This window comes from Acinonyx jubatus, chromosome A1 (assembly GCF_027475565.1).
Source record: "Acinonyx jubatus isolate Ajub_Pintada_27869175 chromosome A1, VMU_Ajub_asm_v1.0, whole genome shotgun sequence".
Taxonomy (NCBI): Eukaryota; Metazoa; Chordata; class Mammalia; order Carnivora; family Felidae; genus Acinonyx; species Acinonyx jubatus.
Genome location: NC_069380.1, coordinates 89,696,338 through 89,719,964, shown reverse-complemented (window position 1 = coordinate 89,719,964; position 23,627 = coordinate 89,696,338). Strand labels below are relative to the sequence as shown.

Below are 23,627 nucleotides of genomic sequence, written 5' to 3'. Positions count from 1 at the left end.
TGCTGTCTTTCTTTCTCTCTTTCTCAAAATAAATAAACATTAAAAAAAAGAACAAAAAACAGTTAAGAAACTTTGAATTCATAGTGGAATAGATTATGCTATGTTCACCCAGTAGAATATAATACAGCTATAAAAAAAAGAATGAGTATCTTATGTCCTACTGAGGTGTGACCTCAAGGATATGTCACTAAGTGAAGACAGCAGGGGGTTTTACAGATTTTACAGTATGCTACAACATCCAAGAAAGGGAGGACGTACAAATATATATGCTTATATTTTCAAATGGAAGGAGAAATAAATCAATATAAACATTTACCTAGTGGGGAGGAAACATGAGGGTTGAAGGGACAGGGGTGCGGATAGACCTCTTGGTACCTATCTTGCTTCATACTTTTGTATTTAGAAATGTGTAAATGTGTACACAATTTCTAAAAAACTTAATCAGGGAGTGCCTGGGTGGTTCAGTCAGTTAAGCTTCTGAGTCAATTTCAGTTCTGATCATGATCTTGTGATTCATGGTTTCAAGCCCCAAGTCAGGCTCGGTGATGACAGTGCAGAGCCTACTTGGGATTCTCTTTCTCTTCCTCTCTGCCCCTTCCCTGCTCACACTGTCTCTCCCTCTCAGAATAAATAAATAAACTTTAAAATTAAAAAAAACGTAATCAGTATAGAGTTAGATTGATTTCTCGTCAATCTCATTATAACAGCCTGATTTTTTTTAAAGATTTTTAAGTAATCTCTACACCTGATGTGGGGGTCAAACTCACAACCCCAAGATCAATAGTTGCATGCTCTAGTGACTGAATCAGGCAGGTGCCTCACGGGGGTGGTGATTTTTGAGATCTTTTCCACTAGGATGGGTATATTAAAAAACAAACAAACAGGGGTGCCTGGGTGGCTCAGTCGGTTAAGTGTCCAACTCTTAAGCTCAGCTCAGGTCTTGATCTCAGGATCGTGAGTTCAAGCCCCATGCGGCCCACGTTGGGCATGAAGCCTATTTAAAACAAACAAACAAACAGAAAGTTACAAGTACCGGTGAGGATACAAAGGAACTGGAACCCTCACACATCGCTAGTGGGAATGTAAAATGGGGTCCCTGCTTTAGAAAATAGTCTGGCTTCCTCAAAAATTGAAACAGAGTTAGCATACCCAAGAGAAATGAAAACACATGTCCACACAAAGGCTTTTATGCAAATGTTCACAGCAGCTTTATTTACAATAGCCCCCAAACTGGGAACAACCCAAATTTCCACCAACGGAGGAATGGATAAATTGTGGTATTTCCACATGAGAGACTACTACTAATAAAAAGGAATGTCGATGTGCCTAACATCATTGATGAATCTTGAAACAATTTTGTAGAGTAAAAGAAATTAGGCTTTCAAACAGTACATACAGTATTATTCCATTTGCAGAAAATTCTGATAAATGAAAAGTAATCCATAATGATAAAAAGCAGATCAGTGGTGCCCTGGGGAAGGGGAAGGACGGAAGGATTAATGGGCATGAGGAAACTTTGAGGGTGATGAATGTGTTCATTAGCTTGATTGTGGTGATGGTTTTGTGGGTATACAGATACGTAAAAACTCATCAAAGCATATACTTTGAATATCTGCAGTCAACTGTTCACAATATACGATGAGATAATAAACAATCCTTAAAATTTTTATTTTGTATTTATTTAAAAATTTTGGGGGGGCACCTGGGTGGCTCAGTCAGTTAAGCGTCCGACTTCAGCTCAGGTCACGATCTCGCGGTCCGCGAGTTCGAGCCCCACGTGGGGCTCTGGGCTGATGGCTCAGAACTTGGAGCCTGCTTCCGATTCTGTGTCTCCCTCTCTCTCTGCCCCTCCCCCATTCATGCTGTGTCTCTCTCTGTCTCAAAAATAAATAAATGTTAAAAAAATTTTTTTTGAAAAAAAATAAAAATTTTTTTAATGTTTATTTTTGAGAGAGACACAGAGTGTGAGTGGAGGAGGGGCAGAGAGCGAGAAAGACACAGAATCTGAAGCAGGCTCCAGGCTCTTGAGCTGTCAGCACAGAGCCCACCAATGAACTGTGAGGTCATAATCTGAGCCAAAGTCAAAGGCTGAGCCAGCTGAGCCACCCAGGCACCCCAATGTATTATTGATTTTACTTTTAACTAATCTCTGCACCCAATATAGGGCTCAAACTCACAACCCCGAGATCAAGAGTCACAGTTAGACGTCTGATTTTAGCTCAGGTCATGATCTCACGGTCCGTGGGTTTGAGCCCCGTGTCGGGCTCTGTGCTGACAGCTCAGAGCCTGGAGCCTGCTTCAGATCCTGTGTCTCCCTCTCTCTGCCCCTCCCCTGCTCACACTCTGTCTCTCAAGATGAATAAATGTTAAAAAAAAATTTTTTTTAAAGAGTTACATGCTCTTCTGACTGAGCCAGCCAGGTGCCCCTGCACTTATCTTTTTATTTAGGAGTGAATTTAACCGCTTCTATTTTCCTGGTGAGAATGGCCTGTGTCTCTCTTTTGCATACAGTCCTTGTCTCGCTTTGCTCTCAGTTATAATGGCCTTGAGCTGAGGGACGTTCTCTCTTTCTGTTCTCTGGAAGAGTTTGTTCTTTTATGATCGAAATGATCTGTTCCTTGACAGTTTGGTGGAGCCTGTCTATGAAGCCAGCTGGGCTTGGTATTTTCTTTGAAGGGAGATTTGTAATTACTAATGAAATCTCTTTAAAATGGTTACAGGGGGCGGGGGAATTCAGGCTTCTCTTTTTTTTCTTTTTGAAAACAATTTATTGCGGAAAATATCCACCGCACAAAATTAGAAAGAATAGTATGACAAACCCTCAGGTACCCATCACCCAGCTTCTACAATCAATAGTTTATAACCAAATCTTTTCATTTGTATTCTCACCCACTTACCCAACCCACATCCTAGACTACTGGGAAATGAATTCCAGACATCTCATCATTTCATCTGTAAGTATTTCAGTAAGTCTCTCTGAAAGATAAGGATTTCAAAAACACAAAACATAACCCCTATATATCATGCCTACACAAATTTAACAATTCTGTAATATCATCAAATATACAGCCTATTTTCATCTTTCCCCAACTGTCTTCTGTGTTAGGGTTTTAAATTTATTTATTTTGAGAGAGAGAGAACGGGAGGGGCAGAGAGAGAGAGAAAGAGAATCCCGAGCAGGCTCCACACTGTCAGTGCAGAGCCCAACTTGGGGCTCGAACCCATAAATTGTGAGATTATGACCTGAGCCAAAATCAAGAGTCGGACGCTTAACTGACTGAGCCACCTAGGCGCCCCTCTATCGGTTTTGGTGTGTGTGTGTGGGGGGGGGGTGTTTTTTGTTTGTTTTAGTTTGTTTGAAAATCAGGACCCAAAAATGTCCATACATTGTGACCGGTGGATGTGTCTCTTCAGAGGCCTGCGCACGGTGTGAAGGGCCATGCTCCACAGTCCCATCGCTATTGGTTTTAAGGCCACACACAGGCCTCAGTCCATGGTCATCCACACACCAAGCCACTGACTGGTCTTGCACTTTCCCTGGAGAGTTGTAACTCTGCTGGCATAACCCCAGGACATGGGTCTCTAAGGTCTACACCCAGTCCACCCACTGATGAGTGCACAGAGTCCCCATGACCCTCTGTCCCCTTACTTCTATTCAGCTCTGCCTGATCAGAGATAGGGCATGGACCAGTTGAAAACAAATTGAGTATATGATATTACAGCATTGCTAAAATTTTTGTAGGTGCGATATACTAGGAGGGGACAGAAAGCAGCAGACAGGCTGATGGGTTGGTGGCTCCCGAGGGTACAGGGGCCAAGGCTCCTGCTCTGTGGCTCCAGGGATAGTGGTGCTGGTCACAGCCCTAGAGCCACTCCTGCTTCCCAGGGTCCCACGTGAGGCCTCCTCACTCCCTGTTGGCCCTGTTCCCGGTGACCGAGCAAGTTCTTTGGGCCTCTGCTCTGTGCCCAGTCCCCTCTGGCTGCCACAGGCTTCTGTGGTATTCCTGTCCCACGTGTGCGCAGACGCACATCTTGGGCACAGGCTTCTGAGTGATCTCGCTCTTATTCTGAACGCGTCCAAGATTCAACAGCAGGCAAGGCAGAGCACGGATGGCCTCCCAGACTGAACTGGAGAGGGGGTCAATCCTGGTAGGAGTGGCCCCAAGAATCTGAAAGAAGAGACACACCCGTGTCAGAACTGAGGGGTGAGGCAGGAGCAAGGGTAAAGTGCTCATGGGGAAACTGTGTGGCACTGAGCCAGATGGAAACAGGAAAAGTAGAAAACTGGGGTGAGGCTGTGACCCCTTAGCTCCCAGAAAGACACAGGGCAAGCAGGTGGTTTTGTGGGAAACACCCAGGCCACCTGGGTCCCCTACAGAAGGCAGGAGGCACCATCCTAGCCAATGCCAAGGCCAATGCCCTGGCCATCCTGGACACATGACCCCCCATCTATGCTCACTCAGCTGTCACATCTGTCCCTCTCCCCTTTCATCTTAAACACGTTCTCGAAAGCGCTTGGCTCTGGGAATTGCAGGTTGTTTTCTGGAAAGATGCAACTTTTCAGACACAGTCTGTTTTTTCTCTTCAAAGCTGTGCTGCTTCTTACGTTCCTCTGGCCAATATTCTATTCTGGACCCCATTCTCAGCACAGTCACCCCTAACCATTTTTCCCTCCTTTTTACTAAGTGACAAATACACAGGACAGAAACATTGACCATCCTAACCATTTTTTGGTGTACAGTGAAGTGGTATTAACCACATTTGCATTGTTATACAACCACCACCCCTAACCGTCCCCTTCTCTTGTTTCTTCTGGTCCAGCTGAAACCACTGACCATTCTTATTGACCGATGTTACCACCCCAGTTTCTATCCATCACCTGGGCTGGTGGGGTGGGTTCAGGTGCAGAGGGCCATGGCTACAGGTAAGGGTCCTGGGTTCAGCATTGCTCCCTGCTGAGCCTGCTTAGGATTCCAGCATTTGCATCCTGTTATGGACTGTGTCCCCCACTCCCAAAATGATTCATGTGGCAAAACCCCACCCCCAATGTGATGGCATCGGGAGGTGGGGCCTTAGGGAGGTGAGCAGGTTTGGTAAGATCATGACATGGAGCCCTCATGACGGAATTAGTGCCCTCATGAGAGTCACGAGAGAGCTTGCTTCCCTGCTCTGCTCTCTGCCATGTACGGATACAAGGAGAAGCTGGCCTCTGCAAGACAGCCCTCGCCTGGGCCATGCTGGCATCCTGACCTTGAACTCCAGCAAATTTCTGTTGTGGAAATTAAAGCCACCCAAAATACCGTATTTTGACAGCAGCCTGAACTAAGACACGCCCACGGGGTCTGAATTTGGTCTGTCACTGTCACATTTCTCAGCATCTCATATTGCCTGGTTTCCTTGTTGGTATTTGTAGCCAGTCCATGTCTCACTCCACATTTCCAGCAGTGCAGGAAATGCGGTTTGTAAATGTTTTCCCATAACTTAATTTTTATGTCGAACCCGCCACTCGACAGCAGTGGTGGGAACATAACTTCAGTTGGAGCTGTCCCATCTCCCTTTCCTTCCTCTCGGATGTGTCTACATACCGCCTGAAGACAAAGGCATTTTAAACTGCAAGACTGTCAGATCTCTGCGTGCATGTCTCTCCTTGCTCCCTCATTTTTTCTACACTGCTCACTGCCTCCTTTTTCTTTTTTAATGTTTATTTGTTTATTTTGAGAGAGAGCACAAGCAGGAGAGGGGCAGAGAGGGAGGGAGAGAGAGAATCCCAAGCAGGCTCCGCACTGTCAGCACAGGGCCCAACATGGAGCTCGAACCCAGGAACTGTGAGATCATGACCTGAGTGTCAAGAGTCTGACGCTTAACCGACTGAGCCACCCAGGCACCCCACTCTCTGCCTCCTTTGGCTGCCCATTTATTTTGCCCCCATGGACACCCATGGCATTGCCAGAGAGCTCTGAGAAGCAAGACGTCCCCTAGCGGCCACTCCAGTCTTGCTGCAAAGTGTGGTGAGAAGGCCCTTCTGTCCTCTGGCTGTTAAGTATCATATCACCATCGGAATAGCTAAATGCCACTCGAGAATCCCATCATCTCCAATGGCACTAGGAAGCCCTGTTCCGTGGCAGCCTCTCCTGCTGTCAGTTCTGGCCCAGAGGGGACAGCCACCAACAGCTTCTAGATGACTCAATGCTGCCTTCACTGTCTCATCCCCTACTGCCTTAGTGGAGGGAGCATCCTCTGGGCAGCTGCTAAAGAACAGTCAAATGGTGGATCTTCTGGTTTAAGTAATAAAGCCATTTTAACATTCCCACTCCCCTGAGCCTTTGGTTCCCTTCTTTAAAACTCAGCCAAGGCAATGCTGGCATCTCCAACTCATCTGACTGAGGCCACCACGGTGTCCAAACTTCCGGAGTCATCCAGAAGCACCTTAGGACAAGATCTGGGTGTTCTTGGCAGCACTTCAGTTATGGGAAATGCTCCCGTATCAACCAACTTGCTCGACCAACCAACTTGCTCGACCATATTCTGTACAGTTATGGGAAATGCTCCCGTATCAACCAACTTGCTCGACAATATTCTGTATCCCACCCCCATCTGGTACCTTCAAGATCCACTCCCTGGGTGTGCTTCCCCAGTCCCTGCAGTCAGACCTGTCCTGCAAGTTTTTGGGTGACTGAGCTATTTCCTCCTAGAGTAGGGACTGTGCTTCACTGCAGAGGCCATGCTGAGACCCAATTCTAGTTGTTGGTCTGGAGGCAATGAGCGGAGGTGATCGTGAGAGTGATCAGCATTATTGCATAAGACATTCACCTCAAGTGAGATCTTTGCATAGCCTCCAGGCAAACTAGACTGTTCTTCTATATCAAGGCAAGGAAGCAGCTACTGCTCAGGGCTCTCAGGCTCAAGATTCTTAGATATATCCACCCAAACAACCCCATGCCAGGCCCAGGCCTCAGGATCCCACCTTCCTCCACCCCCTCCCCCCCCCCCCATCCCCTTCAAGCCCTGACTCTAGCACAGGAAAATTGTTGAGGATCCACTGGTCTGCTCCACAGCTCTGCTGCCCTTATGGTTAAATTGTGGGCCCAGTTTTCAGCACGCTTTGCTGAAAAAGTAAGTATGTCTTAATTTTCTTTATTTATTTTTGAGAGAGAGAGAGAGAGCAAAGGCAGGAAGGGGCAGAGAGAGAGGGAGACAGAATCCGAAGCAGGCTCCAGGCTCCGAGCTGTCAGCACAGAGCCCGACATGGGGCTCGAACTCACGAACCACAAGATCATGACCTGAGCCGAAATCTGATGCTTAACCGACTGAGTCACACAGGCGCCCCAAGTTAGCATTTACGTTGCCTCGGGAGACTTTCTGGCTTTCATATCATGCCCTCAGTCGAGTGGGCTAACTTGAGTCTTATATGCCTTCTGCAAAGTTTCTAAAGCAGGTTTAGAAAAACTAGCCACCCCTATAATCCTTGTAATTACAGTTGCCTTCCCATCTTTCAAGGGCCAAAGCTACTTCATAAGCCAAGCTTTCCCTTCAACTTCTATCTTATTCCAATCTACCAAAGGGAAGTCTTATGCTTCAGATTAGGGGTTATCACCACCCCAGTGGTGGGAGGTCGCTGTTGCCTTCTGAATGGTCAATGAGCCAGTTCTAGATTCCTATCCCTATAGTCTCCCTTCCATTGCTACTTCCTACTGTTTTAGCTTGAATCCCCATGAAAGCAGAGACTGAGCCTAGAACTTGGGGGCAGTTGATATGGTAGGTGAATCCAGGAAATGAGAGGGAGGGAGGAGAATGACACAGGGTAGAAGGAAAATTCAACAAAGTGTATTTTGGCTTCTGTCCCTTATGAGTTGAAGGTTGCCTCAGAAGGCGTTAACTCACCTGCACTCCCAGGCTATGCCTATGGTTGAGAGAGGTCCTGAGGCTTAGGAGAAAGCCCTAAAGCAGAAAAGCAGAGAAACCTACAGTAGACACTTGAAACGAGGCACTGACAGCGTACATGGAGTCGTCTACCATAGCTGTGGCTAGAGTCAGAGGTGGGCTGATAAGATGTAACCAAAAGTTCCAACACATCTAGCACATCTTTCCTGCCTCCTAGGGGATTAGACATCTGGGCCAATGACAAAGGCCAGACACCATCTGCTCCCTGGGATTCAGGTGCCTGGTCCTGTAGACCTTTGTTATGCCCAGAATTCGTGATCCCCAAAGATCACCAGGGAGCCGAGTCTGATGAAAAGCAAAGAGCCTTTATTCGAGCTAGCTGGAGCTCAATCCCCTACCTGCACCAATGCAGCGGTGAGATGCCAGGGAGAGTGAGGTTCAAAAGCACAAAGGTGTTATAGGGATCTAGGGGCAGTTGGTGGGGTAATGGTTGTGGCCTTAGCCAATTGGCTGGGGAAGGGTCAGAGTCCTGTTGCGCAGGTTGCCAGGTGTGGTTTGAACAGGAAGTTTGAACGGGTGAGCGGGAAGTTACTCAAAGGGAGGAGATGTGGTCTGAGGTTTGAATGGGAATTTCTTTCTGTGGTTTTCTGGGAAAGGGGGCCATGTCAGGGACGTAGTCACTCAAGATGGAGGACACAGAACAAAATGGAGTCGGCCGGCCTAGGTCCGCTCTTTCATTCCCCCCTTGTCATGTAGCTTATGGACCCAATCATGGGACTGGCTGCATTTCTATTTTGTCCTCTTCTGTTATTAGGGGCTTGCACTGAGCACGGAGGACCATTAGTTGGACGGCCCCTATGCAGTCCCTGACAAACTGGACCAGTCTGTTGATGATATAGGGTCCGAGGGTTAATAGTAGGAGCAGGATGGTGAGGGGTCCGGCAAGGGCCGAGATGAGGGTAGCTAATCAGGGAGACCAGTTGAACAAAGACTCGTACCAGGACTGAGATTGTTCTCTCTCTAAACTTTTATTTTTGCAGCCCTTCCCTTATGAGGGCCATAGATTCTTTTACGACCCCCAAGTGATCAACATAGAAGCAATATTCTTCCCCTAGGGCTGCACATAGTCCTCCTTGCTGCATGAATAATAAGTCTAATCCCCTTCTGTTTTGGAGTACTACTTCTGATAAGGAAGTAAGGGATTCCTGTAAATGAGAAATTGATTTCTCAATTCTTTCTATGTCTAAGTCAATGGCTGCCCTTAGGGTTCCGTAGTTTTTGTCCTGGATGACGAGTGAGGATATTCCGGTCCCTGCCCCCGCTAATCCCAGTTCCAAGAGCGCAGCCAGAGTTAGGGTTGTAATAAGCTCTCTCTTACTTCGGGGGTTAGTAGAGCCTAACCTGTTAAGTATTTCTTCCCCCGAATGGTACACTAGCTTGGGGATTAACTACAGGAGTATGCAGAAGCCTTCTTTCGAGGAGTTAAGGACTTGGGAGTGGACGCAGGGAGCGAGGCTGCTGGAACAGGCCCACCGTGCATTTTCGGGGGGAAGTAGATACATTGTCTCCCTGGGGACTGTTAGGGTTTCATTAGAGATGTGACTGCCGGGGGGGCACGTGGCTTATGCAAGTGCCCTGCTCTGTTACTGCCTGGAGGATTAGTCTTGCAGTAGCCTGCTGCCATCTGCAGGAGCTAGAGTTGGAGGCTGTTGTATAATTGCCTTTAATGGCAATACCTTCGTAATATGGGGGCCGGACATCTAGACAGAGCAAATAGGACTTGGTCAGGTCGGGTCTAGAAGTGTTTAGTACCTGGTATGCTCCGACAACTGTGCTCCACAGGGGTCTGTATCAGATAGTAAGTTGTGACCTGGGGCAGGAGATGCGGGTGATGCTCCGGTAGGGACAGGGGATGTGGAGGGCTGTGTGGCCAAGGCCTAGGTGTTTCTGGGAGTGGCTGTCCGGGTGGGGGCAGGTCGGGGAACTAGTACTTGGTTGGGTCCTACCCTTGTGGGGGACTGCTGGGCAAGGGGAGTCGCTTGCATTCGGAGGGTAAATAACGTTCCCTTGTCCTTGGCTCCCAGCCTAACCCGGTCATATATCCTGAGTCCCCAGGTTTTTCCACTCTCCCATCCTGTTGTTTTTTTACCTTGGCTTGTAAAGGATATAACTATGGGATTACCGCGCCCCCAGGCATATGACGGTCGGGGGCCACTGGGCCGCTTTACCACAATGAGATCTCCGGTGCGTGGTGGGGTCCACCAGATGTGCCCCGTCGAGACACATGACCAGGAGGCGCAAAAGTAGTCAGCCGCGTCCCCACATGTGCTCGAGCGAGAGTGGCCGGGGCAGACATAGAAATAAAGATTCTGCGCATGGAATCCGGGGGCATATGGTGACAAGGGGAGCAGAGTTTGGAGGTCTACGCAAAGTTCTGGGAACCAAGTATCTGTGGGGTGGCTCTGGGAAGTCTGATTAAGTATTGTCCCCGAGCTGGTGTCTATGATCTGCCAGGTGATGTTTTGGGGGGCGTGGGGACTCTCGGCAGCATGAGCAGTGACAAGCAGAGCTAACAGAATTACCAATATCAGGTGGGTCGAATGTGCTGTAACCTGAACTTGAGCAGGTTGTGTTGGTCCCGACTGACAGCCCATCGCGTGACGAAGTCCTTCCGGATCGTGGAGGGGTCCGCTGGCCGAACGTGGGTGTGATGGACCCAGGTCGCAATGCCGTCTACTTTGAGAGCGGTGGGGGTTGTCAGCACCACGATGTAGGGTCCCTTCCAGTGCGGCTCGAGGGTCTCTCGGTGGTGCCTCTTGACGTAGACCCAGTCTCCCGGCCTGTACTGATGAGGTGTCGGGGTCGGGCCAGCCTCGTAGATGGCACGGAGGTGCGGCCAAATGTCCTCGTGCACCCTCTGGAGCCCTCTCAAGGAAAGAAAAAGTTCTTGATCTTTAAACTCAGCAAGAAGTTCAGCTCGAAGGTTGGGAATAATAGGGGGTGGCCTGCCAAACATGATTTCATAGGGAGTAAAACCCAGAGTGTAAGGAGTGTTCCTAACCCAGTAAAGGGCATACGGTAGGAGAGTCACCCAGTCCCCGCCAGTCTCCATGGTTAATTTGGTAAGGGTCTCTTTTAGGGTTCTATTCATTCTTTCTACCTGTCCTGAGCTCTGGGGCCTATAAAGCACAATGTAATTTCCAGTTTGCCCCCACAGCCTTGGCTACTGCCTGCATTACCTGCGAGATAAATGCTGGTCCGTTGTCTGATCCTACCATGGCAGGAAAACCATACGTGGGTAAGATGTCTTCTAGTAGCTTCTTAGCTACCGTCTGAGCCATTTCATGCTTGGTTGGGTATGCCTCCATCCAGCCAGAGAAGGTGTCTATAAATAATAAGATATTTATAACCATACTTTCCTGGTTTAACTTCAGTGAAGTTGACCTCCCATTGGGCTCCTGGTCTGGTGCCTCTGAGCCTGGTTCCTTTTTTACTTGATGTGGCTCTTGCATTGGTGAGTTGGCAGGTCTTGCAAGCAGATATAACTTGCTCTATTTTGGTGTCCTATTGGTGAATCTGTGTCTGTCCCGCACAAAGCTGCTGCCATCAGTGAACGAAGTAGCCTCGGCATCGGGGAGGGGCCAGTCGGTCAGATCCGTCCGGAATCCATGTACTTGCTCCAGGATCCCCGCACAGTCATGTAGTGGAGCATCTAGGTCAGGGTCGGGCAGCAGGGTTGCAGGATTGAGGGCCGCACTGGGGTGGAACCGCACTCATGGAGGGTTGAATAGGAGGCTCTAGTAATAAGTCATAAGTGTGTTACTCATCCATCTATCAGGAGGCTGTTTCAGGACCCCTTCAATGGCGTGTGGGGTCGTGATCCAGATCTCCTGTCCTAGGGTCAGTTTGTCTGCGTCCTTGACTAGGAGTGCTGTCCCCACAATTCTTAGGCATGGCGGCCAGCCCGCAGCCACTGGGTCTAGCTTCTTGGACAGGTAAGCCACCGGGTGGTTCCAAGGGCCTAAGGCTTGAGTTAGAACCCCTTTTGCTATTCCCTTGTGTTCGTCTACAAAGAGATGGAAGGGCTTCGTAATGTCTGGCAGGCCCAGGGCTGGGGCACTTAGGAGGGCTTTTTTCAACTGATTAAAGGCAGTTTCTTCTTTTTCAGTCCATTTAAATGTTTTCCCCTCTTTGGTAGCTTCATATAGGGGCCTGGCGATCTCAGCAAAACCCAGAACCCGGAGGCAGCAGTAGCCGGCAGATCCTAGGAATTCCCTTACTTCCTTTCGGGAGTTGGGAGTAGGGATCTTTAGGACAGTTTCTTTTCTGGCATCTGATAACCGCTGCTGTCCGCCCTCCAGGATGTATCCCAGGTAACTTACCCTCTCCCTGCATATCTGAGACTTCTTCGCGGTTGCCCTGTATCCCAAGGCCCCCAGGGTAGCCAGCAGGTCCTGGGTCCCTCGCTCACGGTCCTTGGTTATGTCGGCACAGCAATCAGGATGTCATCTACGTACTGTAGGAGGGTGAGACCACGGTGCTCCTTTCTGTACTCACCCAGGCCCTCGTGTAGTGCCTTGTCAAAGATGGTGGGCGAATTTTTAAACCCCTGAGGCAGCCGTGTCCAGGTGAGTTGCCTGCTGTAGCCCTCCTCTGGATCATGCCACTCGACGGCGAACAAGGGTTGGCTCTGGGGTGCCAGCAGCAGACTGAAGAAGGCGTCCTTTAAATCTAGTACAGTATACAGACCCTGGAGAGTGCCAAGGAGCTCAAGAGAGTATATGGGTTGGGAACAGTTGGGTGTATGTCCGTGACCCTCTTATTTACTTCCCGGAGGTCTTGTACCGGTCGATAGTCATTTGTGTGAGGCTTTTTGACCGGCAGTAGGGGGGTGTTCCAGGCAGACTGGCAAGGAACTAGTCCCCCTAGGCTTCGTAGTCTCCAGATGTGTGGCTGGATCCCCTTCCGGGCCTCCTGAGATATGGGGTATTGTTTGATTCTTACCGGACCTTCTCCTGGCTTGAGCTCTACCAGGACCGGGGTCCTGTGAGCAGCTAGTCCTATCCCCCCCGTCTGCCCAAACCGAGGGGAATTCTTGTAGCCATCTGTCTATATTATCCTCTCTCGAGAGTGCCTCCTTGTGGAGGTGGTATTCATCCCCTAGTTTCATGGTCAGGACCTGGATGGGGTGGCCCTTGCCATCGGTGACCTGAGGCTCCCCTTGTCTGAAAGTTATCTGAGCTCCAATCTTGGTCAGTAAGTCCCATCCTAACAGCGGGTAGGGGCATTCTGGTATTACCATAAAGGAGTGGGATACCCATCCCGTCCCCACATCTACCGTTCTTCGGGTAGTCCATGAATACTGGCTCATACCAGTTGCCCCTTGTACCCAGGACTTCTTGCTGGCTACCTTTCCTTGTGGGGTGTGGAGGACCGAATGTTGTGCTCTAGTGTCGATAAGGAAGTCAACCAGGGTCCCCTCCACTTTAAGAGTTACCCTGGGCTCAGGGAGAGGGTCTGAACCCCGACTCCCCTAATCACTCAGTTCATCTAGCTCTAAGACTTTTACCCGATCAGTCTTGCTTCCCTTCCCGCTGGCCTTTTTCGGACAATCTCGGACCCAATGCCCTATCTCCTTGCAGTATGCGCACTGATCTTCTGCCTCCCCCCCCTTGGTGGTTCCTTTACCTCCTCTTGAGTTGTCCACCAGCTGCCGGAGACGGCGGTCTTGTTCCTCGGGGAAGTCAGCAGTGGTAGCTAATAGTATTCTGGCCAGGTCTCAAGTCTGCTTACTGCTGGCAGCCACCATGGCGCGAGCCTGCTTATCCTCAGGAGGCTCCCGGTTATTATATACCTTTTTGGCTACCACCAGTAAGTTCTGCAGACTTTTTTTCTCCTAGTCTATCTGTTTTTTGTAATTTTTTCCTAATGTCTATGGCCGATTGGTTTACAAAGGCCATGATAACAGCTGCCTTGCTTTCCAGAGCCTCTGGATCCATGGGGGTATAGGTACGGAATGCCTCCATGATCCGTTCTAAAAAGGCAGCCAGAGATTCATCTTTTTCCTGTTGCACATTTCCTACCTTGGCCAAATTGGTTGGCTTCCTAGCAGCCATTTGGAGACCCCCCATTAGAGTCTGGCGGTAGACCCCGAGCCTCTCCTTACCTTCTGCCGTGTTGAAATTCCACTGGGGCCGAGTTAAGGGGAAGAAGGCATCTATCTGAGCCTGGTTGGTGGTGGGATTCCCATCTGCGCCCGGAACTAGTTTTCGGGCCTCGTTGAGGATTCTTTCTGTTTCCTCAGTCATGAACAGGACCTGCAAAAGCTGCTGGCAATCGCCCCATGTGGGCTGATGGGTAAAAAGAACAGAGTCTAACAGATCAATAAGCCCTGTTGGTTTCTTGGAAAACTTAGGATTCTGAGCTTTCCAATTGTAGAGGTCACTAGTGGCGAAAGGCCAATAGTGATAGGGCTGATTCCCCTCCGCATCTGGGGGCCCGGTGGCTCGCAGGGGCAGAATAGTGGAGTCGGCGGCGGAGACGGATTGCTCCCTCTGAGCCCTTTGTCTGGTAAAGGGCGGGCTTCCCACTGGAGCGTTTCCGCCTCCTGCTCTCGGAACAGCATCTGTCTCCCCCAGAGGAGGAGGATGGTGTTCTTCCAGCATCCTAGGGGGGTTATACGGGGGAGGAAAAATTAATTCTTCTTCAGTCCCCCCTTGTAGGACAGGGTAGAGGGGTGCTGAAAGCTGGGTAAGACTTTTCTTGTTCTCCTTCTTTTCTGTCCCCTGCAAAGCGAGAATGCGTTTTGGCTCCAGAGGGCATGGGGCTAGGAAGGGCTTAAGCCAAGAGGGTGGGTCTTCTACAAGGTCCTGCCAAGTGATAATGTAAGGGAGCTGATCAGGATGGCCCATCTTAGGCCGAGAGATGATACCCGACTTGGTGGATGGTAGGGAGCTTGAAGGTTCCCTCTGGCGGCCATCTGACATTGAAAGCTGACCACTCGCTAGAACAAAAAACCTGCCACCGACCCTTTCGGACTTCCACACTGAGGTTGTTAGCTCTTCCCCTGACATCCTTAAAGTGATCAATCATAATACTTAGAGGAGTAGTCTGAGTCTGTCCCATAATGTCCGTCCAGTAAGTCCACAGAACAAAACAGAGAAACACAGAAACAGACAAACAGAGGGCCCCTAGAAACTCTTCCAACTCCGTGGAAGCAAAACTGAAAGCTAGACGACGGCCTCACACCGACCGGCGGGAACGACCCACCTCATCTCAGACCTTTGAGGGGAATCCACGTCCCTCCAGAAGGGAGGATCGGAACGTCTTCCGAAATTCCTGGCCCGAGGTCCTCCAGTGCGTCCACTTAGACCGCACCGGGCACTACCAGAATTTCAGAAATGAGCTCACAGAGAAGAGACAGGGAACGAACAGACACTAACCATGGCCAGTCAGGCTCTCTGGGTCGGGAGTCCCTCGGGGGTCTTGGGGATCCCGGACGAGCCCCCAAATGTTATGCCCAGAATTCATGATCCCCAAAGACCACCAGGGAGCCGAGTCCAATGCAAAAGCAAAGAGCCTTTACTCGAGCTAGCTCGAGCTCAATCCCCTACCTGCACCGATGCAGCGGTGAGATGCCAGGGAGAGAGAGAGCGAGTTTCAAAAGCACAAAGGTTTTATAGGGATCTAGGGGCAGTTGGCGGGGTAATGGTCGTGGCCTTAGCCAATTGGCTGGGGAAGGGTCAGAGTCCTGTTGTGCAGGTTGCCAGGCATGGTTTGAATGGGAGGTTTGAACGGGTGAGCCGGAAGTTACTCAAGGGGAAGAGGCTTGGTCTGAGGTTTGAAGGGGAATTTCTTTCTGTGGTTTTCCGGGAAAGGGGGCCATGTCAGGGACGTAGTCACTCAAGATGGAGGACACAGAACAAAATGGAGTTGGCTGGCCTAGGTCCGCTCTTTCATGTTCATTCTAGGAATATTTTCAGAGGTCCTAATAAGTGTCATTAAATACTTTCCTACACTGAAATACAGGAGAGAATATAACAGCTCTATGGAGCTTGTGTCCTAGTAGTGGTGGTGGGTTAAGAGGTGGGGGGGGGGGGAGGAGAAGGACAATAAAATATACAGCCTATCAAATGGTAACAGGTGTTAGAAAACAAAACAGGAAAGAAGGGTAAGTTGTGTTGGTCTGGTTTCAGCTGGGGAGAACACATGCTCATTTAAATAGAGACATGGTGGGGGGCAGGGAGGGGTGGTCCCTGGATGGTTCAGTAGGTTAAGCGTCTGTCTCTTGACTTCGCTCAAGTCATGATCTGACGGTTCCTAAGATTGAGCCCCACGTTGGGCTCTATGCTGATGGTGCAGAGCCTGATTGGGATTCTCTCTCTTTCCCCCTTTCTCTGGCCCTCCCCTGGTCGCTTTCCCTCTCTCTCAAAATAAATATATAAAACTTCTAAAAAAAAAAAACAATTAAAAAATAGAGTCATCAGGGAAAACTTCACTGAAAAGATGACATTTAAGCAGATACCTAGGGGGCTGAGTGGCTCAGCTGGTTAGGCATCTGACTTCAGCTTAGGTCATGATGTCACTGTGAGTTCAAGCCCCATGTTGGGATCTATGCTGACAGCTCGGAGCCTGGAGCCTGCTTCAGATTCTGTCTCCATTTCTCTGCCCCTCCCCTGCTTGCTCTCTCTCTCTTTCAAATATAAAATAAAAACATAAAAAAAATTTTAAGAAGATACCTGAAGGAAGTGAGAGTAAAATCAGCCAGACACTGAGAAGGAGGGAACGGTGTGAGGGAAGAAGCAAATCGGGAGAGTGCAGTGCCTCCCTCTCCCATGCCAGGTGAAGACAGTGTTTCAAGGAGGAGGAGGCCTCAACTGCCTGAAATGCTGAGTGGCCAAGGTGAGGATGGACAATGGGCAAAGGACAAAGCAACATAGCAGGGTGATGGCATCTTTGACAGAGAGCAGAGCAAAGAGGGAGGGGAGGAACTGAGGACAGTGAATACAGGAAACTTCTTGGAGTTTCATTATAAAGGGAAGCAGAGAAATGGGGCAGTAGCTGGAAAGTAATGTAGGGTCAAGATAAGGAATTTTTTCTTTCCAAGATGGGAGACCTACCAGCTTCTCTGCTCCCATTTCCCTTCATCTTTCCTCTTGCTGTAGACAAATCTGCGGCCTCTTTGACCTCCCTCTTCAAGCCCCAAAATATTTTTCTGCAAAGCTCTGATCCCCAGAGTTCTGAGCTGTAGGAGGTGAAAGCCACAAAGAGTCCTTTGTGCAAACTTTCTGCTCTTGTCACATCCTTCCCTGGGGCAATACACTTGGCTGCCTCAGTCAGGGGCTGAAATTCCATAGCAGGAAGAACAAAGTCAGATATCTCAAAATATCATCCTGCTGCATTTATTTCCAGCCCTTTCTCCACTTGGATGGCCTCTCCCTAAACATGGGGCTCCCTGCCTGCCTGCTGCTCTGGTCTGCCAGCGCAGCTACTTTATTGTTAAGTATTTTGATCAAAGCAATATTCCCTAAACTTTAGGCATTCCTGGATCATTGTTATGATTTTAGCTGTTTCCCTACAACTCATGTCGTTTTACTGCATGTTTCTTTTTTTAAATTTTTTAAAAATGTTTGTTTATTTTTGAAGGAGAGAGAGACAGAGTGTGAGTGGGTGAGGGGCAGAGAGAGAGAGGGAGACACAGAATCTGAAGTAGGCTCCAGGCTCCGAGCTGTCAGCACAGAGCCGGACAGGGGGCTCGAACCCACAAACCGTGAGGTCATGACCTGAGCCTAAGTTGGATGCTTAATGGACTGAGCCACCCAAGCACCCCTACTTCATGTTTTTATGTAAAGCACTTTCTTAAAAAAAATTTTTTTTTTTACTGTGGTAAAATTCGCGTAACACAAAATTCACTGAAGTGTACAATTCAGTGGCTTTTAGAGCATTCAGTGCTGTACAACCATTACCAAACAGTTCCAAAATATTTTTCGTCATTTTAAAAGGGATCCCTTTGCCTGCTAAGCAGTCACTGCCTCCTCCCAAATCCCACCCCCCCCCCCCCCCAACCAGCCCTTGGTAACCACCAATCTGCTTCCTGTCTCTCTGGATTTGCCTATTATGGGTATACTATATAAAGAGAATCATATATCTGACCCTTTGAGTCTGGCATCTTTCACTTAGTATGGTTTCTCCATTAGCACCTTATTTTGGGCTTGATTTTTTTCTGGTGTTATCATTTTGACTCCCTTTCCATTTCCTTGTCTGTATATATTTTTTCTTCATTTTGTTTATTTAAATATTTTATTTAAGTAATCTCTACACCCAACATGGGGCTCAAACTCAAAATCTCTGGATCAAGAGCACACACTCTTCCGACTAGGTCAGCCAGGTGCCCCTTTCTTAGTTATTAAAAAAAATTTTTTTAGCATTTATTCATTTTTGAGAGACAGAGACAGGGCATGAGCAGGGGAGGGGCAGAGAGAGAGGGAGACACAGAATCAGAAGCAGGCTCCAGGATCTGAGCTGTCAGCATAGAGCTTGATGCAGGGCTCAAACCCACAAACCATGAGATCCTGACCTGAGCTGAATGAAGTTGGACACCTCACTGACTGAGCAACCAGGCACCCCTTTCTTAATTATTTTAAAAGGAAAATTGATTTCATCATAACTATTTTAAATATTTTTTATTTAATTTACATTAATGTATACACAGAATTACTAAAATACAAAAAAAAGCACTGCTCACAATGTTTTAAACTTAGTGTCTAATGACATGTTTTGTGTTGTTTTCCTGATTGAATAAATAAGTCCACATCTTTGTACAAAGTAGCTGTTAAGTTGGGCGCCTGGGTAGCTCAGTCTGGCATCTGACTTCAGCTCAGGCCATGACCTGGCAGGGTTCATGAGATAGAGCCCCCCTTCCAGCTCTGTGCTCACAGTGGGGAGCCTGCATCGAATTGTCTCCTTCTCTCTCTCTGCCCCTCCCCTGCTCATGCACATGTGTTCTCTCTCAAAAATAAACATTTAAAATAAACAAAACAAAAACAAACCCACAGAAAAACATCTATCAAAGTAGCTGTTTAGTAATCCCTAGTCTACTCCTGAAGGAAAGTTAGGTGGAGGCAGGACACTCACTTCTCTCACAGGTATTACCTGACCCTAGGGAAAAGGGCCCATGCTCTCAGGTTTCAGTGGTTGCTGAAATGCCGTCTACATTCCAGGGAAAAGGTTACAGATTGCAAGGACTGGTGTCACCACCTTTTGTTGTGCAGTTACATCAACCACAAGTACAACACACTCCCTGAAGCACCTTCTACTATACTTTGTGTGTATAGGGGTTGGGGGAAGCAGACCCCCCCATGTCCCTGATCCAAAATGGATCTAGGAGGAGAGCAAAATCAGACACCTACCAGAAGAAAGGAGTGAAACTCACCAGGAGGTAACAGCCACGATTCAGCTCAAGGCCACTGCTGTAGGACAAAATGAAGGTCCAGGATGGCCAAGTCTCTTTGAGAGCACAGGAAATCTGGATTTTTAATATGAAATTTCCAAATTCTTAAATGTTGGCAACTAGGGGCACCTGGGGGGCTCAGTCGGTTAAGCGACTGACTGGCTCACGTCATGATCTCATTGGTGGGTTGGAGCCCTGCCTCGGCCTCTGTGCTGAAAGGGAGCCAGGAGCCTGCTTCAGATTCTGTGTCTCCCTCTCTCTCTGTCCCTCCCCCCCTCTCAAAAATAAATAAATATTTTAAAAAAATTTTAATGTTGACAACTAATGCAAAACTTTTAAACAACGCGGGTGGAGCAAATCCTATCTGTGTTACAGGCTTAGCTCTGGAGAGTGCTTGTTTGCACCCCGGGTGAGACAAACCCTTTATTCTACAGAGGAGGAAAGGAGACCTGTAACGGAGAAGCTACCCGCCAAAAGCCACACAGCAGCTGGGAGAGGCTGAGGCCCAGTTTCGAGAAAGCTTCGTAAAATACACATACTCCGGACTCAGGCTGAAACCCTCTGGCCCGCGCCGCTCCTCTAAACCAGGGGAGCCAAGAGCGAGGTCCCCGACCCTCTCCGCCTGACCGCCTCACCGCACCCTGCATCGCTGAGCTCCCAAGGTTTCACTGTCTCCCCGACTTCGTCCTCCGTTCCTTGGGCCAAGAAAGCCACTGCTCACCCCTGCTTGCCATCCTCGCGCCCACTCCACTCCTCCCTCCCCTAGCACTGCCCTTTGCAAGCCTGGCTCCCACCCCGCGTTCCCAGCGGGCCGCACACACACCTTCCTCCACGGCCCTATCGCGCCCTCCCGAGACGGGCTGCCGGCTGAGTCACCCGTCCACTAACGCACACTAAGTGACGGTCCCTACCCGCAGGTCGCGAGCCCGAGCCGACCCCACTTGGCTGCCCACGAAGGCGCCGGGCCGGCAGCGAGGAGCGAAATGCGCGTGCGCCGCACGGGCTTTATTGCGTCACCGCGACTCCAGAGCGCGCGGCTGGAGCAAGAGCACCGCGTTCGCGCCTTCGCGTTTGCGCATCTTCCTCTGCCAGGAGCGCGCCCCAGACGCCGGGCTGGCCTGGGAATCGAGCTTCTTCTCCAGCAGGTGCATGCGCGCTGTGGCCTCAGTCAGCATGTCCATGAGCAGCTCCTGCTGCAGCTTCAGGTAGTTGTTCTCCTCCAGCAACAATTGGCTGTTGACCCCCTGCACCTGCGTCTTCCAGCCCGAGTTGCTGGGTGAGGGCAGCAGCGGTCGCGACCGCCGCGGCTGCCCCTCGGTGGTCCACTGGCCGCCGCGGAACACAAAGGCCTCGTCGCTCAGGCGAGTGCGCGGCGCGCCGTAGCTGAGGCCCAGCTCGGCCTGGCGCGTCCGGTGGTCTAGCAAGTAGAAGGTGGACATGGAGGAGAGGCGGCGCAGCGGCGGGCGCCGCGGGGAGAAGCGCTGCGAGAAGTGGTCGGCCCAGAACTGCTGCAGCTGCTCCCACAGGCGGCTGATGTGGCCTGAGCTAAGACACCTGAAGGCCTCCAGGGCGAGGACCGAGTGGACCTTGTGGGGCGCGTGGGTGCCCAGTGCCGAGCCTCCAGGACGTGGGCGACCAGGGCTGCGCCCTTGCCTCTGGAGGCCCTGTGTCCAGAATGATGAAGGCGAGCCAGGGGCACTGCTGGGGAGCAAGAGTCCGGGTGAGCAGCCTGCTTGGACAGGCTGTCCGGTCAAACCGCGAGGATCGGTGGACAGGGCTTAGCTCTGAGGCTGGCACTAGGGTGCCGGTCGCTGAGGAGCCCATCCCTGCACACTGGCACTGACAGCAATCTCCTGAAACTACCTTCTCCAAAGACCACTGTGTGTCAGGCCCAGGAGACAAAATGCGGATGAAGGACCATATCCCTTGCTTTCTGAGCATAGGACAGGCTGCTGGAAGGGATTGCTGAGACAGGTACTTAAAAGTTGAGCAGGACTTTGCCATGTAGGTTGAGGGTGGACAATGGAGAACCTCTAGGCAGAGTGAAGAGCCAGGCACAGCTTGCATGTTCCCCATGTAAGGAAGAGTTTGGAGTAGGATTTGTGCAGGGGACTCTGCTGGGAATAGAAGAGGACGCTAGAAAGGGGACCAGGGCATAAACTTCATTCTGTGGATAAGAGGGCACTGCTGGATGACAAAGCCAGGGCTAGGTCTGGATTCAGGAAAGTATTTGGTAGGATGTCTAAAATAAACAAAGGCATTATTGCCACGTCCAGTTATTTTATAAACTGCTCTGGGCCAGGCTTGGTCTGGGCAGGGGTTCTTAGCCTGTGCCTGCCCTCAAGATGCTACTGGTCCAGCTAGGAACCCAGATGTGTATGTAGGTGACAGTGGTGCATTATACTCAGTGACATCTTGGGGGCCTGTGCCATGGGCTAGGACCTATGCTTAGAATTCAAAGTCATAGAGGTTATGCAGACTACACATGACTTTTCTCCCAAGTGGACTACATCCTCAAGGAAGCTAAAGTCCAGATAACAGACAAGTTTCATTCTCTGTCTCCGCCAGCGCCTGTAAGTGCTGACTCTATTAAATGGGAAGAGGGCTATGTGTTCTCTTTTAAATTCCTCTTCTCTCCAGGAGGGTGAAAAGGGATAGAACTCTATCATGCCTTCATCAATCCAACATACACTTATTCCTCTCGCACACAGCTGGGCTGAAGGGGTGGTACTACCCCCTAGATCTGTCTCAGGGCATCATCTCTCTGAAAGCCCAAAGAGAGCCTGAAATGTGCAGCCAGGCCCATGTTTAAGGCTGCGTCTTCCCAGAGGGCCCTTTCCCAGTAATGCTCACTGCATGTTGTGCCTCACCTGGAGGATGTGTCGGAGGTGCCAAGCTGCTCTCCCAGGCCTGGCCCCATCCCTGAACCACTAAGCTGCTGTCCACCAGCTACGACTCACAATGCCTCCAGGTTGGGCCAGCCTGGGACAGAAGGGGTGCACACGGTCTAGCTATAAAACAGACCCTGGGCTCTTCCCATATTCAGCAGTTATTGTCTGCTGTGTTCCAGGCGGGGTTGTACAGAAGTGAAGGAGATGTTCTCTTATCAAACTATAGTGGGGGGGTGTGTGTGGTGGGGGTGTGTGGGGGGAGGTTTAGAAGCAGAGCCAGAGATAGGAATTTGATGTAAGGGACTGATTGAACAAGATAAGTCCCTAAAACAAACAATAAAACAAAAACAAGATAGTTTCTAGTGTCTGGGTGTCATGGGTCAGGTTCCCGGAAGCAGAGACTGAGATGAGAATTCTTGCTTAGTGATTTATTGGGGAAATGCTTCCAGGAGAAGGGATGGGGGAAACAGGGCAGGGCGGGGCAACAAACTAAAGTAAGCAGGAGAGTGGCCTCAGTTGGAAACTAGTTTCAGCCCCATCCCATAGGTAACTGCATAAATTGCACAGTTAGGCCTCCTTACCACAAGAAAGCAAGTTTTTAACGCCCTCTCCCTTCTCTCCTACCCTTCATTTCCCATGATGTATTGGCCAGGGCAGCTGTGAGTTGTCAGCCAGCACTTAACGCATGTATGAGGTGGGTGCATCACCAGTAAAAGGGATCTTTGGGGCCCCAGCAGCATAGAGGAGAGACGAAGAGGATAAATAGTAAAAATGAAAAGAGAGGCGCCTGGTTGGCTCAGCTGATAGAGCATGCAACTCTTGGTCTTGGGCTCATGAGTTTGAGCCCCATGTTGAGGGTAGAGATAACTTAAATGTTAAAAAAAATAACTAAATGAGGGGTGCCTGGGTGGCTCAGTCAGTTGAGTGTCCGACTTCGGCTCAGGTCATGATCTCATTGTGAGTTCGAGCCCCGCGTTGGGCTCTGTGCTGACAGCTCAGAGCCTGGAGCCTACTTCAGATTCTGTGTCTCCCCTCTCTCTGCCCCTCCGCTACTCATGCTCTGTCTCTCTCTGTCTCAGAAATAAATGAACATTAAAAAAATTTTTTTTTAAATAACTAAATGAATTTGATTGTGAGAGGCACCTGGGTAGCTCAGTCGGTTAAGTGTCTGACTTCAGCTCAGGTCATGATCTCACAGTTTGTGAGTTCGAGCCCCACTTCAGGCTTACTGCTGTCAGCCTGTCAGTGCAGAGCCCACTTCGGATCCTCTGTCCCCCTCTCTCTGCCCCTCCCCTACTTGTGCTCCCCCCAAGAAAGAAAGAAAGAAAGAAAGAAAGAAAGAAAGAAAGAATTTAATTGTGGTGCATACAATGGGGAAAAAAAAAAGGAAAAGAAAATAGAGAAAT

At 49.6% G+C, this 23,627-nt stretch overlaps 1 protein-coding gene across 34 annotated transcripts; it reads right to left on the bottom strand.

Moving 5' to 3' along the window:
- Positions 1 to 3,351: 3,351 nt before the first annotated feature.
- Positions 3,352 to 22,284, bottom strand: CBY3 (chibby family member 3). 34 transcript variants are annotated; one of them, XR_008297183.1, is made up of 6 exons: positions 20,154 to 20,325; positions 19,313 to 19,405; positions 14,048 to 14,666; positions 12,439 to 12,855; positions 7,882 to 11,678; positions 3,352 to 4,169 (listed from the first exon to the last, which is right to left on the bottom strand). XR_008297183.1 is itself a non-coding variant. In XM_053219503.1 (6 exons), exons 1-2 carry the CDS (start codon positions 22,248 to 22,250, stop codon positions 20,344 to 20,346), a joined length of 735 nt encoding a protein of 244 aa, XP_053075478.1. In that variant the 5' UTR covers positions 22,251 to 22,284; the 3' UTR covers positions 8,233 to 11,678; positions 12,439 to 12,855; positions 14,048 to 14,666; positions 19,313 to 19,405; positions 20,154 to 20,343. The 34 variants fall into 34 exon arrangements, 32 of the variants coding, with proteins under 32 accessions (XP_053075478.1, XP_053075389.1, XP_053075384.1 ...); XM_053219503.1 differs by lacking the exon at positions 3,352 to 4,169 and adding an exon at positions 22,201 to 22,284 and having other exon boundaries at positions 8,233 to 11,678; positions 20,154 to 21,028; XM_053219414.1 differs by lacking the exon at positions 3,352 to 4,169 and having other exon boundaries at positions 8,233 to 10,808; positions 11,121 to 11,678; positions 14,048 to 14,210; positions 20,154 to 20,321.
- Positions 22,285 to 23,627: the final 1,343 nt, after the last annotated feature.